This window comes from Chrysemys picta, chromosome 2 (assembly GCF_011386835.1).
Source record: "Chrysemys picta bellii isolate R12L10 chromosome 2, ASM1138683v2, whole genome shotgun sequence".
Classification (NCBI taxonomy): domain Eukaryota; kingdom Metazoa; phylum Chordata; order Testudines; family Emydidae; genus Chrysemys; species Chrysemys picta.
In genome coordinates, this window is record NC_088792.1 from 44049679 (window position 1) to 44064149 (window position 14471).

The following is a 14471-nucleotide window of genomic DNA, read 5'->3' on the forward strand; positions in this document are numbered from 1 at the left end:
GCTCATATACATGACATTTTAAATTTCAACAGATTTGGGTTATCTGGGTGGTGTTCACTACAAACTCCAGAAAGGAAGGGGATATGTGAAGGAGATGATGCAATAGAAGAATTCATAGTATTGGAAATAACCAAATTGTGACTGTGTCGTCCAGCTATGTGAAATTCCCCATTTTTGCCTTGTGAATTCTTCATGGTGGGAAAAAGGCTCCTCAAAATTTTCCCCATTGTGGAACTTCATCATTTTTTCTGTTACAAAAATGGCAACATTTTATGCATAACTTTCCTGCCTCATAATGATGGGGGAAGACCACACCAAAAGAGAAAAAAAAATCTGGAGATGATAGTAACCTGCCCTTCTACTTTACCCTTTTGGAGGCCTCTGATTCCTTATATGGTATTGGGGAGCCTCTACAGGATTCTGGTCTAAATGTTTTGATTGTCTGGAAGATAAAACTGCATTGCAAAAACAAAACACCTATGTAAAGAAAAATCCCAATACATTACTTGCTAATGCACATAAATACAAATGTAGTTTAACTCATGAGAGAATATCATCAAACTATTGGTAATGCAGTTCAGTATTTCAGACAAAGCACTGGCTGTCAGGAGGATCTTGTGTTCCAATTATTGAACGTCTGACTGTGTGCAACGCTGACTTCTCACAACAGATGTGAGAAATATGGTGTGAAGCCTGGATAAATTAACAGATGACGCTATCTTTTTATTAACCTTCTGCTTTGCTCTCCTGTAAGAGTTGGTTGCTGTTTCCATTATACTGTTTGAAAAAAAGGTGGTCTTGTACTTAAGACAAAGCCTGGTAATCTAAAGACCTGGGTCTTGCTCCTGCCTCTGTTAAAGACTTCCTGTGTGATTTAATACCTTGGTGTCTCCATTTCCTCATCTGTAAAATGAGAACTGTTGTCTACTACACAGGAGTGAAGTGAGGCTAAACTAATTCAGGCTTGTAAAATGCTCAGTAGCACTTTCTATACGAGTGGCTTAGATGTGCAAATTATTACTAGTAATTATATAAGGTATTTTCAACTAGTCTTTGTTAGTACTTCTGGACTGACCTATGGTATGCACACTGTCGTCCTATAACTAAATTTGCCTAAACAGTTCTGTTCCAGAAAAAAAGTTTTCTGATTAGATTCTTTATTTTGTGCAAAAAACACCTTTAAGAAATCATATTTTTAAATGCAAATATTATTTATGCAACTGATCCTCTATCTAGTCTGCAGAATAATAGGTCTTCTGATGTTCAGTAATGCAGTCAAAAATGTATCTTTAAGATGCAATTGTTTTTTCAGATGGTAAAGTGTAATTTCAGCTTTTTGTTTTTCTGTTCCTACACACTGATTTCTCTTAGGAAAAGAGAACTTACGAAAATTACCTTTTATTAGTTGTATCAGAATAGTGTTCAAGCAGATGTTATTTAAGAGGAAACGTCATCCTGGATAGGATTCTTTGTTATATGCTTCCTTACTGTGACTTGAAACATTACATTTAATGGAATAAGATTCACTGTCTTTATGTTAACAGAACTGTGCTAAAGAATAATGATCTGAGATCAAGACAAGAGTTAACTACCCACCTCACCAATCAATGGCCTTCCCTGGGAGCTCTGGATGTCAATGCTGTTGCCTTGGATACTCTACTCTATAGAAAGCACAGTCAACAATGGGATGAGTAAGTTTAATATTTTTTGTTCACTCTTATTGGGGCGGACAGTACTCAGAATCATACTAATATCTCCTCTGTTTCCCTGACATATCATCTGTTAATGTACCCCCTAATACTAACCGTGTCCTTAGGGCCTGGCTACCTGCGCATGATGTAGAAAAGTGTAGGGGTTAGGATGCAGTTTTAATATTTAGCACTTTGGAACTCAGACACTATGTACAATTGTACCACATGTGTAGTTGTGGTACCAAATGAGGATCTGCACATTGAATAAAAACATGAAAAGGATATTCACAGAGCAATTTTAGAATTTAATGTCAGAACTGACATACAGCAAGTTGGTGTTATTAATGAAAATCTATTTGGGGTTATGAACTAGGATATAATACTGCAAATTGATGTTTGATATAGTTTTTAAACAATCACTTAATTCAGTTTGCTTAACTTTGGGTGACTGATATGGCACAATAAAACAAGAATAATGAAGTATGAGCATTCAAATATTTTTTTAATGTGGCATATTCCAGAAAGTGCAAATTATTGCAATCAAATCAAGATGCAAAAACATCAGCATAAACTCCATTATCCGCTTACACACAGCAGAAATCTTTAATACATCATTACAATTATCTTTATCTATGATAATTTACAGGACATATTGTCTCAAGTCAGCAAAGCACTTGATCACATGCTTAATTTTAAGTATGTGTCCGTTCCATTGAAGTGAGTGATACTGAATGGGACACGTGCCCACTGAAAGTTAAGCATGTGCTTAAGTGATTTGCTGAATTGTGGCCACAAATTGTATGACATTGCTGTATTATTTCCTATTCTAGAATGAGCCACTTCATTGCAGGTTATCCAAAATTTTAGGGAGCAAATTCTTAAATGAATACTTCAAAATTTGATCTGTATTACAGTACTTTACATATCAGGTGCAAAGTGCATACAACTATTTCATTTAAAACAAATACTTCAGTATATTTTCTAAAATGAAAATAGTGCCAGCAGCCCAGTATTTGAGCAGCCCTATAGTAAATGAATCATTTTGCAATGGGAGAATTAAGTTCTCAATTCTAAGCTTTCAAGGATAGTGAAGAAATTAGTATTCAAAATTATCAGTTTGTTCTATTGATCTGAGGTTTTTATTAATTGCATCTTCATGTTGCCGTTTGATCTTCAACTGCTATAGATTAGGGGTCATTCAATCAACTAGAAATTTCAACCACGAAGGTAACATTATTGCTCTTAAATTGTAAATAGAAATCCAATTAGAATTTGATACCATCATGCATAACAAAACTGGTAAATATGAAACGCTGTGCTGCCAAAACAAATTCTAATAAAGTTTAATGGTAATAGAATCTCATGATGGCTATGAATGCCACGTCACATGAGATTTCTTTAGTTTTTATGTTGTATTGAATTTGAAAAGTCATTTTAGAAAATGAGTAGGAAACAAAAATCCTCTTGCTGCTTTTCTCATTTCCCTTTTTTTTTATATTATGTTGCTACACCTCATTGTCTCCATAAGTACAGTTGCTCTAGCTCTTTCTCCCTTTTACAAATTCTTTCCAAGAAAATTGGTTTAAAGACTTTAACAACATCTGTGGGTGGATTATAAATCTGCTTCACACTGCAATGTTTTTTCCTATTTGCTTTTTATTAAATATAATATAAACATAATGAAATATACATAAACTTCTTGTAATATATTTTAATCATTTGCTACACGTTCAACATTTAATTAGTTCTGCCTTGAGTGCACGAGACTGGACTCTCGAGATCCCTTCCAGTCCTATGATTCTATGACTAGTGCTCTATTTAGCCAAAGGTTTTTTTTCTTCAGATTTATTCAGCTTCCAGTTAACATTCGTTGGTTTAAAATTACATGTTTGGCTTTAAAACGATTTTGTTTGATAGTAAAAAAATTAACTCTGCAATTCAGATCTGCCCCAAACCTACAGATATAGGAGCATTCCCACAGCATATGGATTAAGTTAGCACCTGCTGACTCACAGCACCGACATATGATTTTCTGATGTATTAATCATAAATGGAGGTTCAAGGAGCAGTTCAAAACACTAGCTAAAATTTGTTTCTATTTGTTAGCAGATGATAATTGGCCTAGTTCTTCCTCCCATTTCTTTCTTAGAAACTCCATGTTTAATTCAAATTTGCTGACCAGTTGTGCATATAGTGTTGCCTTTGGTCTTGGAATCTGGGTAATATTTGGAGAAATGAAAGCAGTTCAGGTGGGTCAGGGTAGTTAAAGCATTAGGGTCAAACAGATAGGATATAGCATGTTTAAGATGGATATGTTTCTACTCCTTTTTCGAGTGCTTGCTCATATCGATTCCAATTAGGTGTGCGCGCGCCGCGTGCACGATCGTCGGAGAATTTTCTACCCTAGCAACACCGGCGGGTCGGCTGTGGAGCCCCCTAGAGTGGCGCCTTCATGGCGCTGAATATATACCCCAGCCGACCCGGCGCCCCCTCAGTTCCTTCTTACCGCCCCTGACGGTCGTTGGAACTGTGAAGCGCGGCGTAGCTGTTCTCCACTCTCCCTAGCTTATTCCGTTTATTGATAGTTATAGTTATAGTTCTAGTTGTATATAGTTAGATAGTTGTTTAATTCACTTTATTAATAGTTGTTGTATAGTTAAAGGGGATTAAGAGGGTTGTCTCCCCCTTTTTCCCCCGGCGCGTGGCCGGGCTCATGCCCAAGGCTCCCGGCTTCAAACAGTGCGCGTCCTGCGCTAAGCCTATGCCAACAAGTGACCCGCACGACTCGTGTCTGAAGTGCCTGGGGGAGTCCCATCAGACAGATAAGTGTAAGATCTGTAAGGCCTTCAGACCGAGAACCAAGAAGGAGCGGGACTTTCGGCTTCGGCAACTCCTTATGGAGGCGGCACTTAGCCCGGACGCTCCATCGGCGCGTCAAGCCCCAGCACCAAGCGCCTCGGTGTGCAGTGCCCCGGCGGCACCGACCATTCCGACTACGCGAGTGGCGTCGGACAAGCCTCCACGGCACCGGACCCCGTCGGCACCGCACCCACAGCAAGTGCCTCGGCGCCGTTCATCATCGCCGGGACATAAAAAATCCCATAAGGCGCAGGGGACTGCCGTACCGAAGACGCCGGCTCCCCCGGCGCCGGGGGTAGAGCCGCGTCCGCCTGTGGAGCACCAAAAACAGGTGCCTCCGGCACCGTCGACTCTGGCTCCGAGGCCGTTGAGTCCGGTGCAGACAGGGTCACCACCGCGACCGGCGGTGATACAGTGCCTCCCGTCGACCCCAGAGACCTTCGCGACGGCGAGAGACTTGATCGCTCTTACGGAGCCGGCACCGCCCCAACCACCGGCACCGTCGGCGCCGTTGACTCGTCCAGTCCAGTCCAGGGGGAAGCCTGCCTTGATGCGCCCTCCATCGCAGGGACTGGAACCACGGCACCGTTCCAGGTCCCGAAGCAGGTCCCCACGCCGCTCGCAGTCCCGGCGCCGGATATCACCTCGGCACCGGTCGTACTCGCGGCTAAGATCATCGTCGCGGCACCGTTCTACGTCCCGGCACCGCTATGATCGTCGGTACCGGTCAACATCGAGACGTAGTTCTCGGCACCGTTACGATCGACGCTCAACGTCGAGGGGTCGCTCCCGGCACCGGGCCTACTCGAGGTCGCCGTCCAGGTCCAGGTCCGACTCCCGGCACCGGCGCGGTCATCGGCACCGATCGCGATCTCGGCACCGATCGCCGGCACCGCACAGAGATAGAACATCTCCAGACCGGCACCGTGCGGCACCGTATCCCACGGGGATCATCTCGGCGCAGTCGGCACCGCCATGGCCATCGAGATCGGTGTCTCGCTCCTCTGAGGACGTATCGAGATCGGCATACCCCCCTCAGGGGCAAGCCGAGGAGCAAGATATAGGCCACTGGCAGGAGTTAGCAGAGGACCCTGCTCACGGCCCCTCTCACTGGTCTTTCTGGACCCCGTGGGCGTACCATCAAGCGCAAGGGGCTCCACTAACTTCAGCCTCTCGCTCGGGACACTCTGATAGAAGGGCCCCAGAGTCCACCATCTCTCGCCCTCCTCCAGGGGGCATGGAGGCTTCCGTGCCCGCACCACCTGACGTCCTGGACCCAAGGGCAGGTGATGCTCCGGCCCAGGAACAGGGAGACCAGGACCCTCCCTTGCATCCCTTACCACCTGAGGCATCTTCCTCTTCCTCTCCAGATGAGGCAGTGGCGGGCACGTCGTGCACAGGTCCACCCCCGATAGATCTTCGGGCTCATCGGGACCTCTTACGTAGGGTGGCCCGTAATATGGACCTACAGGCGGAGGAGATAGTGGAGGTGCAGGACCCCATTGTAAATATCCTCTCGGCGGATGCCCCATCAAGAGTGGCGTTGCCCCTAATCCGCACGATCCAGGCTAACGCCACTACGATATGGCAAACTCCTGCCTCTATTCCACCCACAGCCAGAGGGGTGGAGAGAAAGTACTTTGTCCCCTCAAAGGACTATGAGTACCTGTATACTCATCCACAGCCGTGTTCACTGGTGGTGTCATCGGTGAATGCAAGGGAGCGCCACGGTCAACAGGCCGCAGCGCCCAAATCGAAGGAGGCTAAGCGCCTCGATTTGTTTGGCCGTAAAGTTTATTCAGCCGGAGGGTTACAACTCAGAGCGGCTAACCAACAGGCGCTACTGAGCCGTTATAGTTTTAACTCCTGGAACTCTATGGGGAAGTTCAAGGAGTTGATTCCCCAAGAGTCCAGGGAAGAGTTCGGGGCCCTAGTTGAGGAAGGTAAGAAGGTGGCTCGGACTTCCTTACAGGCCTCATTAGATATAGCGGACTCGGCTGTGAGAACCCTGGCGTCAGGTATCGCTATGCGAAGGACCTCCTGGCTCCAAGTTTCGGGTTTGCCCCCTGAGTTGCAACAAACCCTGCAGGATTTGCCCTTTGAGGGACATGGGTTGTTCTCTGATAAGACGGACTCTCGCCTGCAGAGCCTCAAGGACTCCAGGACAATCATGCGCTCCCTGGGGATGCACGTTGCGGGTCCTCAGTGCAGGCCATTTAGGCCTCAGCCTCAGCGCTTCTACCCCCCCCCACCTCGTCAGAGACAGGACTCTGCCCGGAGGCGGGGGCGAGGTGGTAGAAGAAGGTGGACCGGCCCTCAACCTGGTCAGAACCAAGGGCCACCAAGGCCACCCGCAGGCCCCAGGCAGAACTTTTGAAGGTGCGGTCGAGGACGGCGCCCCAGTCATCCCCCAGGATCCAGCCCCCTCCTTTCGGGATCGCCTCTCCCACTTCCACCGTGCTTGGTCCCTTATAACTTCGGACCGTTGGGTCCTTCGCACGGTGGAGAGGGGATAAGCTATCCAGTTTTCTTCAATCCCTCCCTCCCACCCCCCTTCCCAGTCCCTCTTCAGGGACCCTTCTCACGAGCAACTTCTTATACAGGAGGTTTCCACGCTCCTTGCTATGGGGGCCATAGAGGAGGTTCCAGTAGAGTTAAGGGGCAGGGGATTTTATTCCCGTTACTTCCTGATCCCCAAGTCCAAAGGGGGTCTGAGACCCATCTTGGACTTGCGCGGACTCAACAAATTTATAGTAAAGTTGAAGTTCCGCATGGTCTCCTTAGGAGCCATTATCCCTTCCCTCGATCCTGGAGACTGGTTCGCCGCCCTCGACATGAAAGACGCATACTTTCATATTGCAATTTACCCGCCCCACAGACGCTTCCTGCGATTCGTGGTAAGCAAGGTGCACTATCAATTTGCGGTCCTTCCCTTCGGCCTATCCTCGGCCCCAAGAGTGTTCACGAAATGTATGGCTGTCGTGGCAGCATACCTTCGTCGACAAGGGATACAGGTGTTTCCGTACTTAGACGACTGGCTGGTACGCAGCCGCACCAAAGAGCAAGTTCGAGCTCACGTCCACATGATAGTGCACACATTCAACAAGTTGGGCATCCTACTTAACAAGGACAAATCCACTCTAGAACCTACCCAGAGAATAGAATTCATCGGCGCAGTCCTAGACTCCAGACGTGCACAAGCCATCCTGCCAGACAACCGCTTTTGTACCATCACGAGCCTCATTCAAGGGCTCAGGGCCTTCCCAACTACCACGGTGAGGTCGTGCCTCACCCTGCTGGGTCACATGGCTTCCTGCACGTACGTAACCAGACATGCCAGACTTCGGCTTCGCCCACTCCAGACCTGGGTGTCATCGGTATACCGCCCACATCGGGACAGCCTGAACTTGGTGGTCACGGTCCCGAGCTCGGTCTTGACCTCCCTCACCAGGTGGCTAGATCACAGTGTGGTTTGCGAGGGGATGCCGTTTCACGCCCCACAACCCTCTCTGCACCTGGTCACAGACGCTTCATCTCTGGGTTGGGGCGCCCATCTCAACGAACACCATACCCAGGGCCTGTGGACTGCACCCCAGCTAGCCCTGCACATCAATGTTCGGGAACTGATGGCGGTGCGCCTGGCGTGCCAGGCATTTCTCAATCTCCTACGTGGCCGCTGTGTGTTAGTTCTCATCGACAACACCACGGCCATGTTTTACATCAACAAGCAAGGAGGAGCACGTTCGTCGATTCTATGCCAAGAGGCCATTCGCCTGTGGGACTTCTGCATCGCCCACTCAATCCATCTCACGGCATCGTTCCTCCCTGGAGTCCAGAACACTTTTGCGGACCGACTCAGCAGGTCTTTTCAGACGCACGAGTGGTCTATCCGTCCGGACATCATATATTCCGTTTTCCAGAAGTGGGGGTTTCCCCAGATAGACCTGTTTGCATCTCGAGACAACAGAAAGTGCCACGTGTTCTGCTCCCTGCAAGGTCGAGCTCCGGGCTCCCTCTCGGATGCGTTTCTCCTTCCCTGGAAAGACCACCTGTTTTATGCCTTTCCTCCGTTTCCTCTGGTCCACAAGGTACTGCTCAAATTGCGCAGAGACCAGGCACAGGTAATTCTGGTCGCTCCAGCGTGGCCGAGACAACACTGGTACACCACACTGTTGGAACTCTCGGTTCAGACACCGATCCCGCTTCCATTATGTCCAGATCTCATCTCTCAGGACCACGGCCGGCTGCGTCACCCCGACCTGCAATCTCTTCACCTCACGGCGTGGCTGCTCCATGGTTCACCCAGGCAGAGCAACAATGCTCACTCTCGGTCCAACAGATTCTGTTGAGCAGTAGGAAGCCCTCAACACGAGCCACGTACTTGGCCAAGTGGAAGCGGTTCTCCTGTTGGTGCGAACAACGAGCCACGTCCCCGTTACAGGCACCTATTCCTCTCATATTGGAATATCTCCTCTCCCTAAAACAGCAGGGGTTGGCAATATCTTCAATTAGAGTTCACCTGGCCGCTATATCGGCCTTTCACCCAGGGGAACTCACGTCCTCGGTATTCTCTAACCCGATGGTCGTTAGATTCCTCAAGGGCTTAGACCGGATGTACCCACAACAACGTCAGCCCGTTCCGACGTGGGACCTCAACCTGGTTCTCTCCAAGCTCACAGGTCCTCCATTCGAGCCACTGGCCACCTGTTCACTTCTGTACCTATCCTGGAAGACAGCCTTCCTCGTAGCCATCACTTCAGCAAGGCGCGTTTCTGAACTCAGGGCGCTTACATCTGAGCCCCCTTACACAGTTTTCCATAAGGATAAAGTGCAGCTTCGTCCACATCCTGCCTTTCTCCCTAAGGTGGTTTCTCCATTTCATATCAATTAGGATATATTTCTCCCGGTCTTTCATCCTAAACCACATGCTACTCGCCAGGATCAACGTTTGCATTCTCTGGACGTACGCAGGGCCCTGGCTTTCTATATTGACCGCACAAGGCACTTTAGAAAGACGACGCAACTCTTCATTGCAGTGGCCGACCGAATGAAAGGCTTACCGGTCTCCTCACAATGCCTATCCTCCTGGATTACGTCTTGCAACCGGACTTGCTATGACCTGGCAGGTGTCTCAACACCGCACCTCACCGCTCACTCCACGAGGGCCCAAGCTTCCTCGACTGCTTTCCTGGCGCAAGTTCCGATCCAGGACATTTGTAGAGCTGCAGTTTGGTCATCAGTCCACACATTTACAGCTCACTATGCACTAGTGCAGCAGTCCAGGGACGATGCTGCATTCGGATCAGCGGTTTTGCACACAGCAATGTCTCACTCTGACCCCACCACCTAAGTTGGGCTTGGGAGTCACCTAATTGGAATGGATATGAGCAAGCACTCGAAGAAGAAAAGACGGTTACTCACCGTTGTAACTGTTGTTCTTCGAGATGTGTTGCTCATATCCATTCCAAACCCGCCCCCCTTCCCCACTGTCGGAGTAGCCGGCAAGAAGGAACTGAGGGGGCGCCGGGTCGGCTGGGGTATATATTCAGCGCCATGAAGGCGCCACTCTAGGGGGCTCCACAGCCGACCCGCCGGTGTTGCTAGGGTAGAAAATTCTCCGACGATCGTGCACGCGGCGCGCGCACACCTAATTGGAATGGATATGAGCAACACATCTCGAAGAACAACAGTTACAACGGTGAGTAACCGTCTTTTCTTAGTCTCTAGATTGAATATTTCTTTTAATATTGTAAAAGGGAGGAAAGCATCATTTTCAATCAGTTGACTGATGGTCAAAATCCCTTTCCTAATCCAGTCTGGCCAAATGATGGGTTGCCTGCTATACAAAATTTTGAGTTGTCCCAGATAGAGACCTTGGTATGTAGAAAAGGATGATTTTTAAATTTAGTAAACATAGTACACCAAGTATTTCAGGCTGCCATAATAGTCAGTAATTGTTCTTTAGGGAATCACTAGTAATCCAAGTGCAGTGCATGGAAAAGGGGTAAAAAAGGCAACCAATTCTGCTCCCAGCTGGAGCCAGTCCAGGGTCCTACAGCACAAGGGAATGAGCCACTGTGCTGCTTGGCTAAGAATTATTGCCTGATGGTGAACTTTAAAGTTGGGAAATCTAAACCCACCTGTTTTGATAAGGAACGGTAATCTTTTTAAGGAGATTTTGGATTTGTTACCAGCAACCCACAAAAAGGACCTGAACATGTTGTTGATTTTGGTGGTAAAATAAAAGGGAGAGATATGGAGGGAGGGAATTCAGAATGAAAAGGACCCTGGAAAGAGCATTCATTTTTTTTTTAATTTGTTCCCCAAAGGGAGATTGGTAGTGCCTGCCATCTATTTAAATCATTTGCTAACTGCATGATTAATGGGGCTAGGTTAACCTTGACTGTTTTTAATTTCCTTGGGAAACAGGATGCCAAGATACCTGAGGTTTGTCTGTGGCCATCTAATGTGGGACGGAATAATAAGTAAAACCCTTCAGTGGACGGTTCTGCAACCGCCATGCATATTTTAATCCCAATTTGTCCACGTAGTCTCTTATAATGTTTCCAGAATGCGATTGTGTATGCTGGGGCCAACCTGACTTGTCTTAAAAAAAAGGGCCAACACATTATTAAAATCTCCTGCTATGATGACTGAGCCTAATGGGATATTAATTAATTTGGGGGGAAAATTAAAAACTTGGGTTATCTTTATTGGGTCTATATATATTTGAGTATATATGGAGAGTCAAAGATATTACCCTTCACTAGCAAAAATCTACCTTCTTCAATTTTATTTACATCTAGAATGTGTCAATTGAGTCTTTTGTGAAACAATATTGCTCCAATTTTGGCTGAGGAGGAGAAATTGTTAAACACCTCTTTCCCTATCCATTACCTTCTAAATTTCTCTGCCTCCAGGTCATTATGGTGGGTTTCCTGTAGGAAGAGGGTAAGGCAGACCAGGAAATGTAAAAGACAGGTATAATGTTAGAAGCAGGTAGAAAAACTGAGAAAAAGAAATGACCAAAAATCACTTAAAATACATAACTCCTATCCAAATGGAAATAGAACCTAAGTCAAAGAGGCTTACAAGGGGATGACCTCATCACTCACTTCCCCCCCATTTCCCCAAAACACCCAGTTGGGGGTATAGCTGGATTCCCTTTAGCTTTATTAAGAAGAAATAATCTCATAACAAGGGAGGGCATGGTTTCTTCACTATTCATAACAACATAAAAAAAAAGGTGTGGGGGGACGGGGGCGGAGGCGGAGCCAGTGTCTAAACTTAAGAACAAGGCTATAATAGATGTACAAGAAAGTTATGCAAATTGTTTAAATAACTTTATTCTATCATAATTGGATCACTTGCAGATAAGGGTTTATTAGAAGAACAGCTCTTCCTAAATTTTGTCACCTAGAGCCTTGTCCATGCTAGATTATAGTCTGAATGATATTGCCCAGTAGCCATATCAGTAATATAAATCAACACAACACCTATTAAAACTCATTTAACAAAAATAAAAACTAAAAATAAAACCCTGGAATAATGCTATTGAAAAAACAACTGACAGATTCATACTAACACATTTTGAGTAATTTGGTGAATCATAACCAGCGATATAAAAATTATTCTTGGATAGGATTTTAGGAGATCAGATTTCTTCACATTTGGGGAATTGAAAAGATTAATCATTAAACTGAAATCTTCATTACATTGTTTAGATGTGGTGTGTCTTGTAAGTGTATGTTTAAGGCAAATGGATGAATATTTTCAGATTTACTGTAAACCCAGAATCTAGGAAATTAGATGGGGGAAATTAAGTAAAATCATCAATGGAGAAGGGAAGAATTAAAAAAAATAGGGGGATTGGTTGGAAAAGGTACTGGGAGAGAATGCCTCAGACAGAACAAAATCATACTACTTTGTTGAACCTTGCCAATCTACTGACGTGAAGAGTCCTAGGTCAAATGAAGCAATTTGCTTGGAGTTAGGAACTCAAAAGTGGGTGTGCTCCCAGTGCTCTCCTGGATTCATGAGGGAGTATTGATATTGTAACACTCCTACCTGCTTAGCACCAGCAGCCAGAACCCATAGCTGCTTCTTGAGTCTGGATGGATGTTCAGGAGGGTCAAAATTCGAGCAGAATTGGGATCCTTCTCCCCAGCCAGCACCCTCCATTTCACATTGCTATAAGAAATGTGCCAGGCTTAGTCTGGGATGCTGTCACTGCTAAAGGAGGAATTTTAGGGGGAAAGATCTTAGAGAGTGATATCCATAGGCTCCAGAGCAGTATACTTACCTTTTAAAATAGGTATGATTATATATGTAATTATATCCATGGCTGAACCTATCTCTGAGTATTTTGCTAAACCTGTTACAGAATCCTAGAAGTGTAGGGCTGGAATGGACTTGGCCTCACTGAGGCATGACCAGGTATACCTAGAGTACACCTAATAGGTATTTGTCTAACCAATTCTTAAAGACCTCCAATGATAGGGATTGCATAACCTGCCTTGATAACTTTGTAGTTAGCAAATTTTTCCTGATATTTAACCTAAATTTCCCTTGCTGTAGATTAAGCCCATTACTTCTTGTCATACCTTCAGTGAACATGGAGAACAGTTGGTTGCTGTCCTCTTTGTAAAAGCACCTAACTTATTGGAAGACTGTTATCTAGTCTGCCAAGTTTTTTTTTTCCCCCCCAAGACTAAAGATGCCCATTTTCTTTAACGTTTCCACATAGGTCAGATTTTCTAAACCTTTTATCGTTATCGTATTTGTTCTTCTTGGGACTCTGTCCAATTTATCCACATCTTTCTTAAAGTATGACACCCAAACTTGTCCACGGTACACCAGCTGAGGCTATTATTTATCATCCTATTATCCTCTAGGTGCTTACAGATTGATTGATTGTTTAATTTGTTCCAGTATTTTTCCAGGTATTGAAGGTATGACTAGTCCAGGCCTGCACAACACGCGGCCCGCAGGCCGCATGCGGCCCGCGTGGGCCCACTGTGCGGCCCGCGGGCAAGCGGTGGGGGGCGGTTTCCGGGTTCACCCCCTGCCCGGGGGGCCCGACATCACAGCCCCGCGCGCTGCGCTCTGACTGCCCTGACAGTCAGAAGCGCGGCTGCCGGGTTCGCCCCCTGCCGGGGGGGAAGGCAACCTCAGCCCCGCGCGCCGCGCTCTGACTGCCCTGACAGTCAGAAGTGCGGCTGCCGGGTTTGCCCCCTGCTGGGGCACGGGGGCCCGACCTCCCCCACCCCTGGGCAGGGGGCGAACCCGGCAGCCGTGCTTCTGACTGTCAGGGCGGTCAGAGCGCGGGCGCGCGGGGCTGAGGTTGCCTTCCCCCCCCCCAGCACGGGGCGAACCCGGCAGCCGGGCTTCTGACTGTCAGGGCGGTCGGCGCGTGGGGCTGAGGTTGCCTTCCCCCCCCCCCCCCCCCCATGACAGGGGGCGAACCTGGCAGCCGCGCTTCTGACTGTCAGGGCGGTCAGAGTGCAGGGCTGTGAGGTCGCCCCCCGCCCCCGCGTCTCCTGCTCCTCCTGCCTGGCGTTCAGCGTCACTTCCGGGGCTGCTAGGCGGGAAGCGCTGGGCACGAGGCAGAGCCGGTAAGTCCGAGCGAGGGGAGAGGCACCCGGCCTGGGCTCGAGCTGCAGCTCACAGGGGCTGGGGTCAGGGGGATGTCCAGCTCAGAGGGGCTGGGCTCGGAGCTGAGGTCAGGGCTGCTGGGGGATGGGGTCGGGGGGGGTGCTTAACTCAGAGGGGCTGGGCTCGGAGCTAGGGGTCAGGGCTGGGGGGGGCTGGGGCCAGGGGGGTGTCAGGCTCAGAGGGGCTGGCGGTCAGGGGGGTGTCCGGCTCAGAGGGGCTGGACTTGGAGCTGGGGGTCAGGGCTGCTGGGGGATGGGGTCGGGGGTT

The 14471-nt window shown here is 47.7% G+C and overlaps 1 protein-coding gene across 1 annotated transcript in view; it reads left to right on the top strand.

Annotated features, from left to right (window-relative positions):
• RUNDC3B (RUN domain containing 3B) overlaps positions 1-14471 on the top strand; it is a 187780-nt gene that overhangs the window by 150312 nt on the left and 22997 nt on the right. The window contains 1 exon segment of the mRNA XM_008169647.3: positions 1545-1691. Coding sequence (XP_008167869.2) covers positions 1545-1691 — 147 coding nt within the window.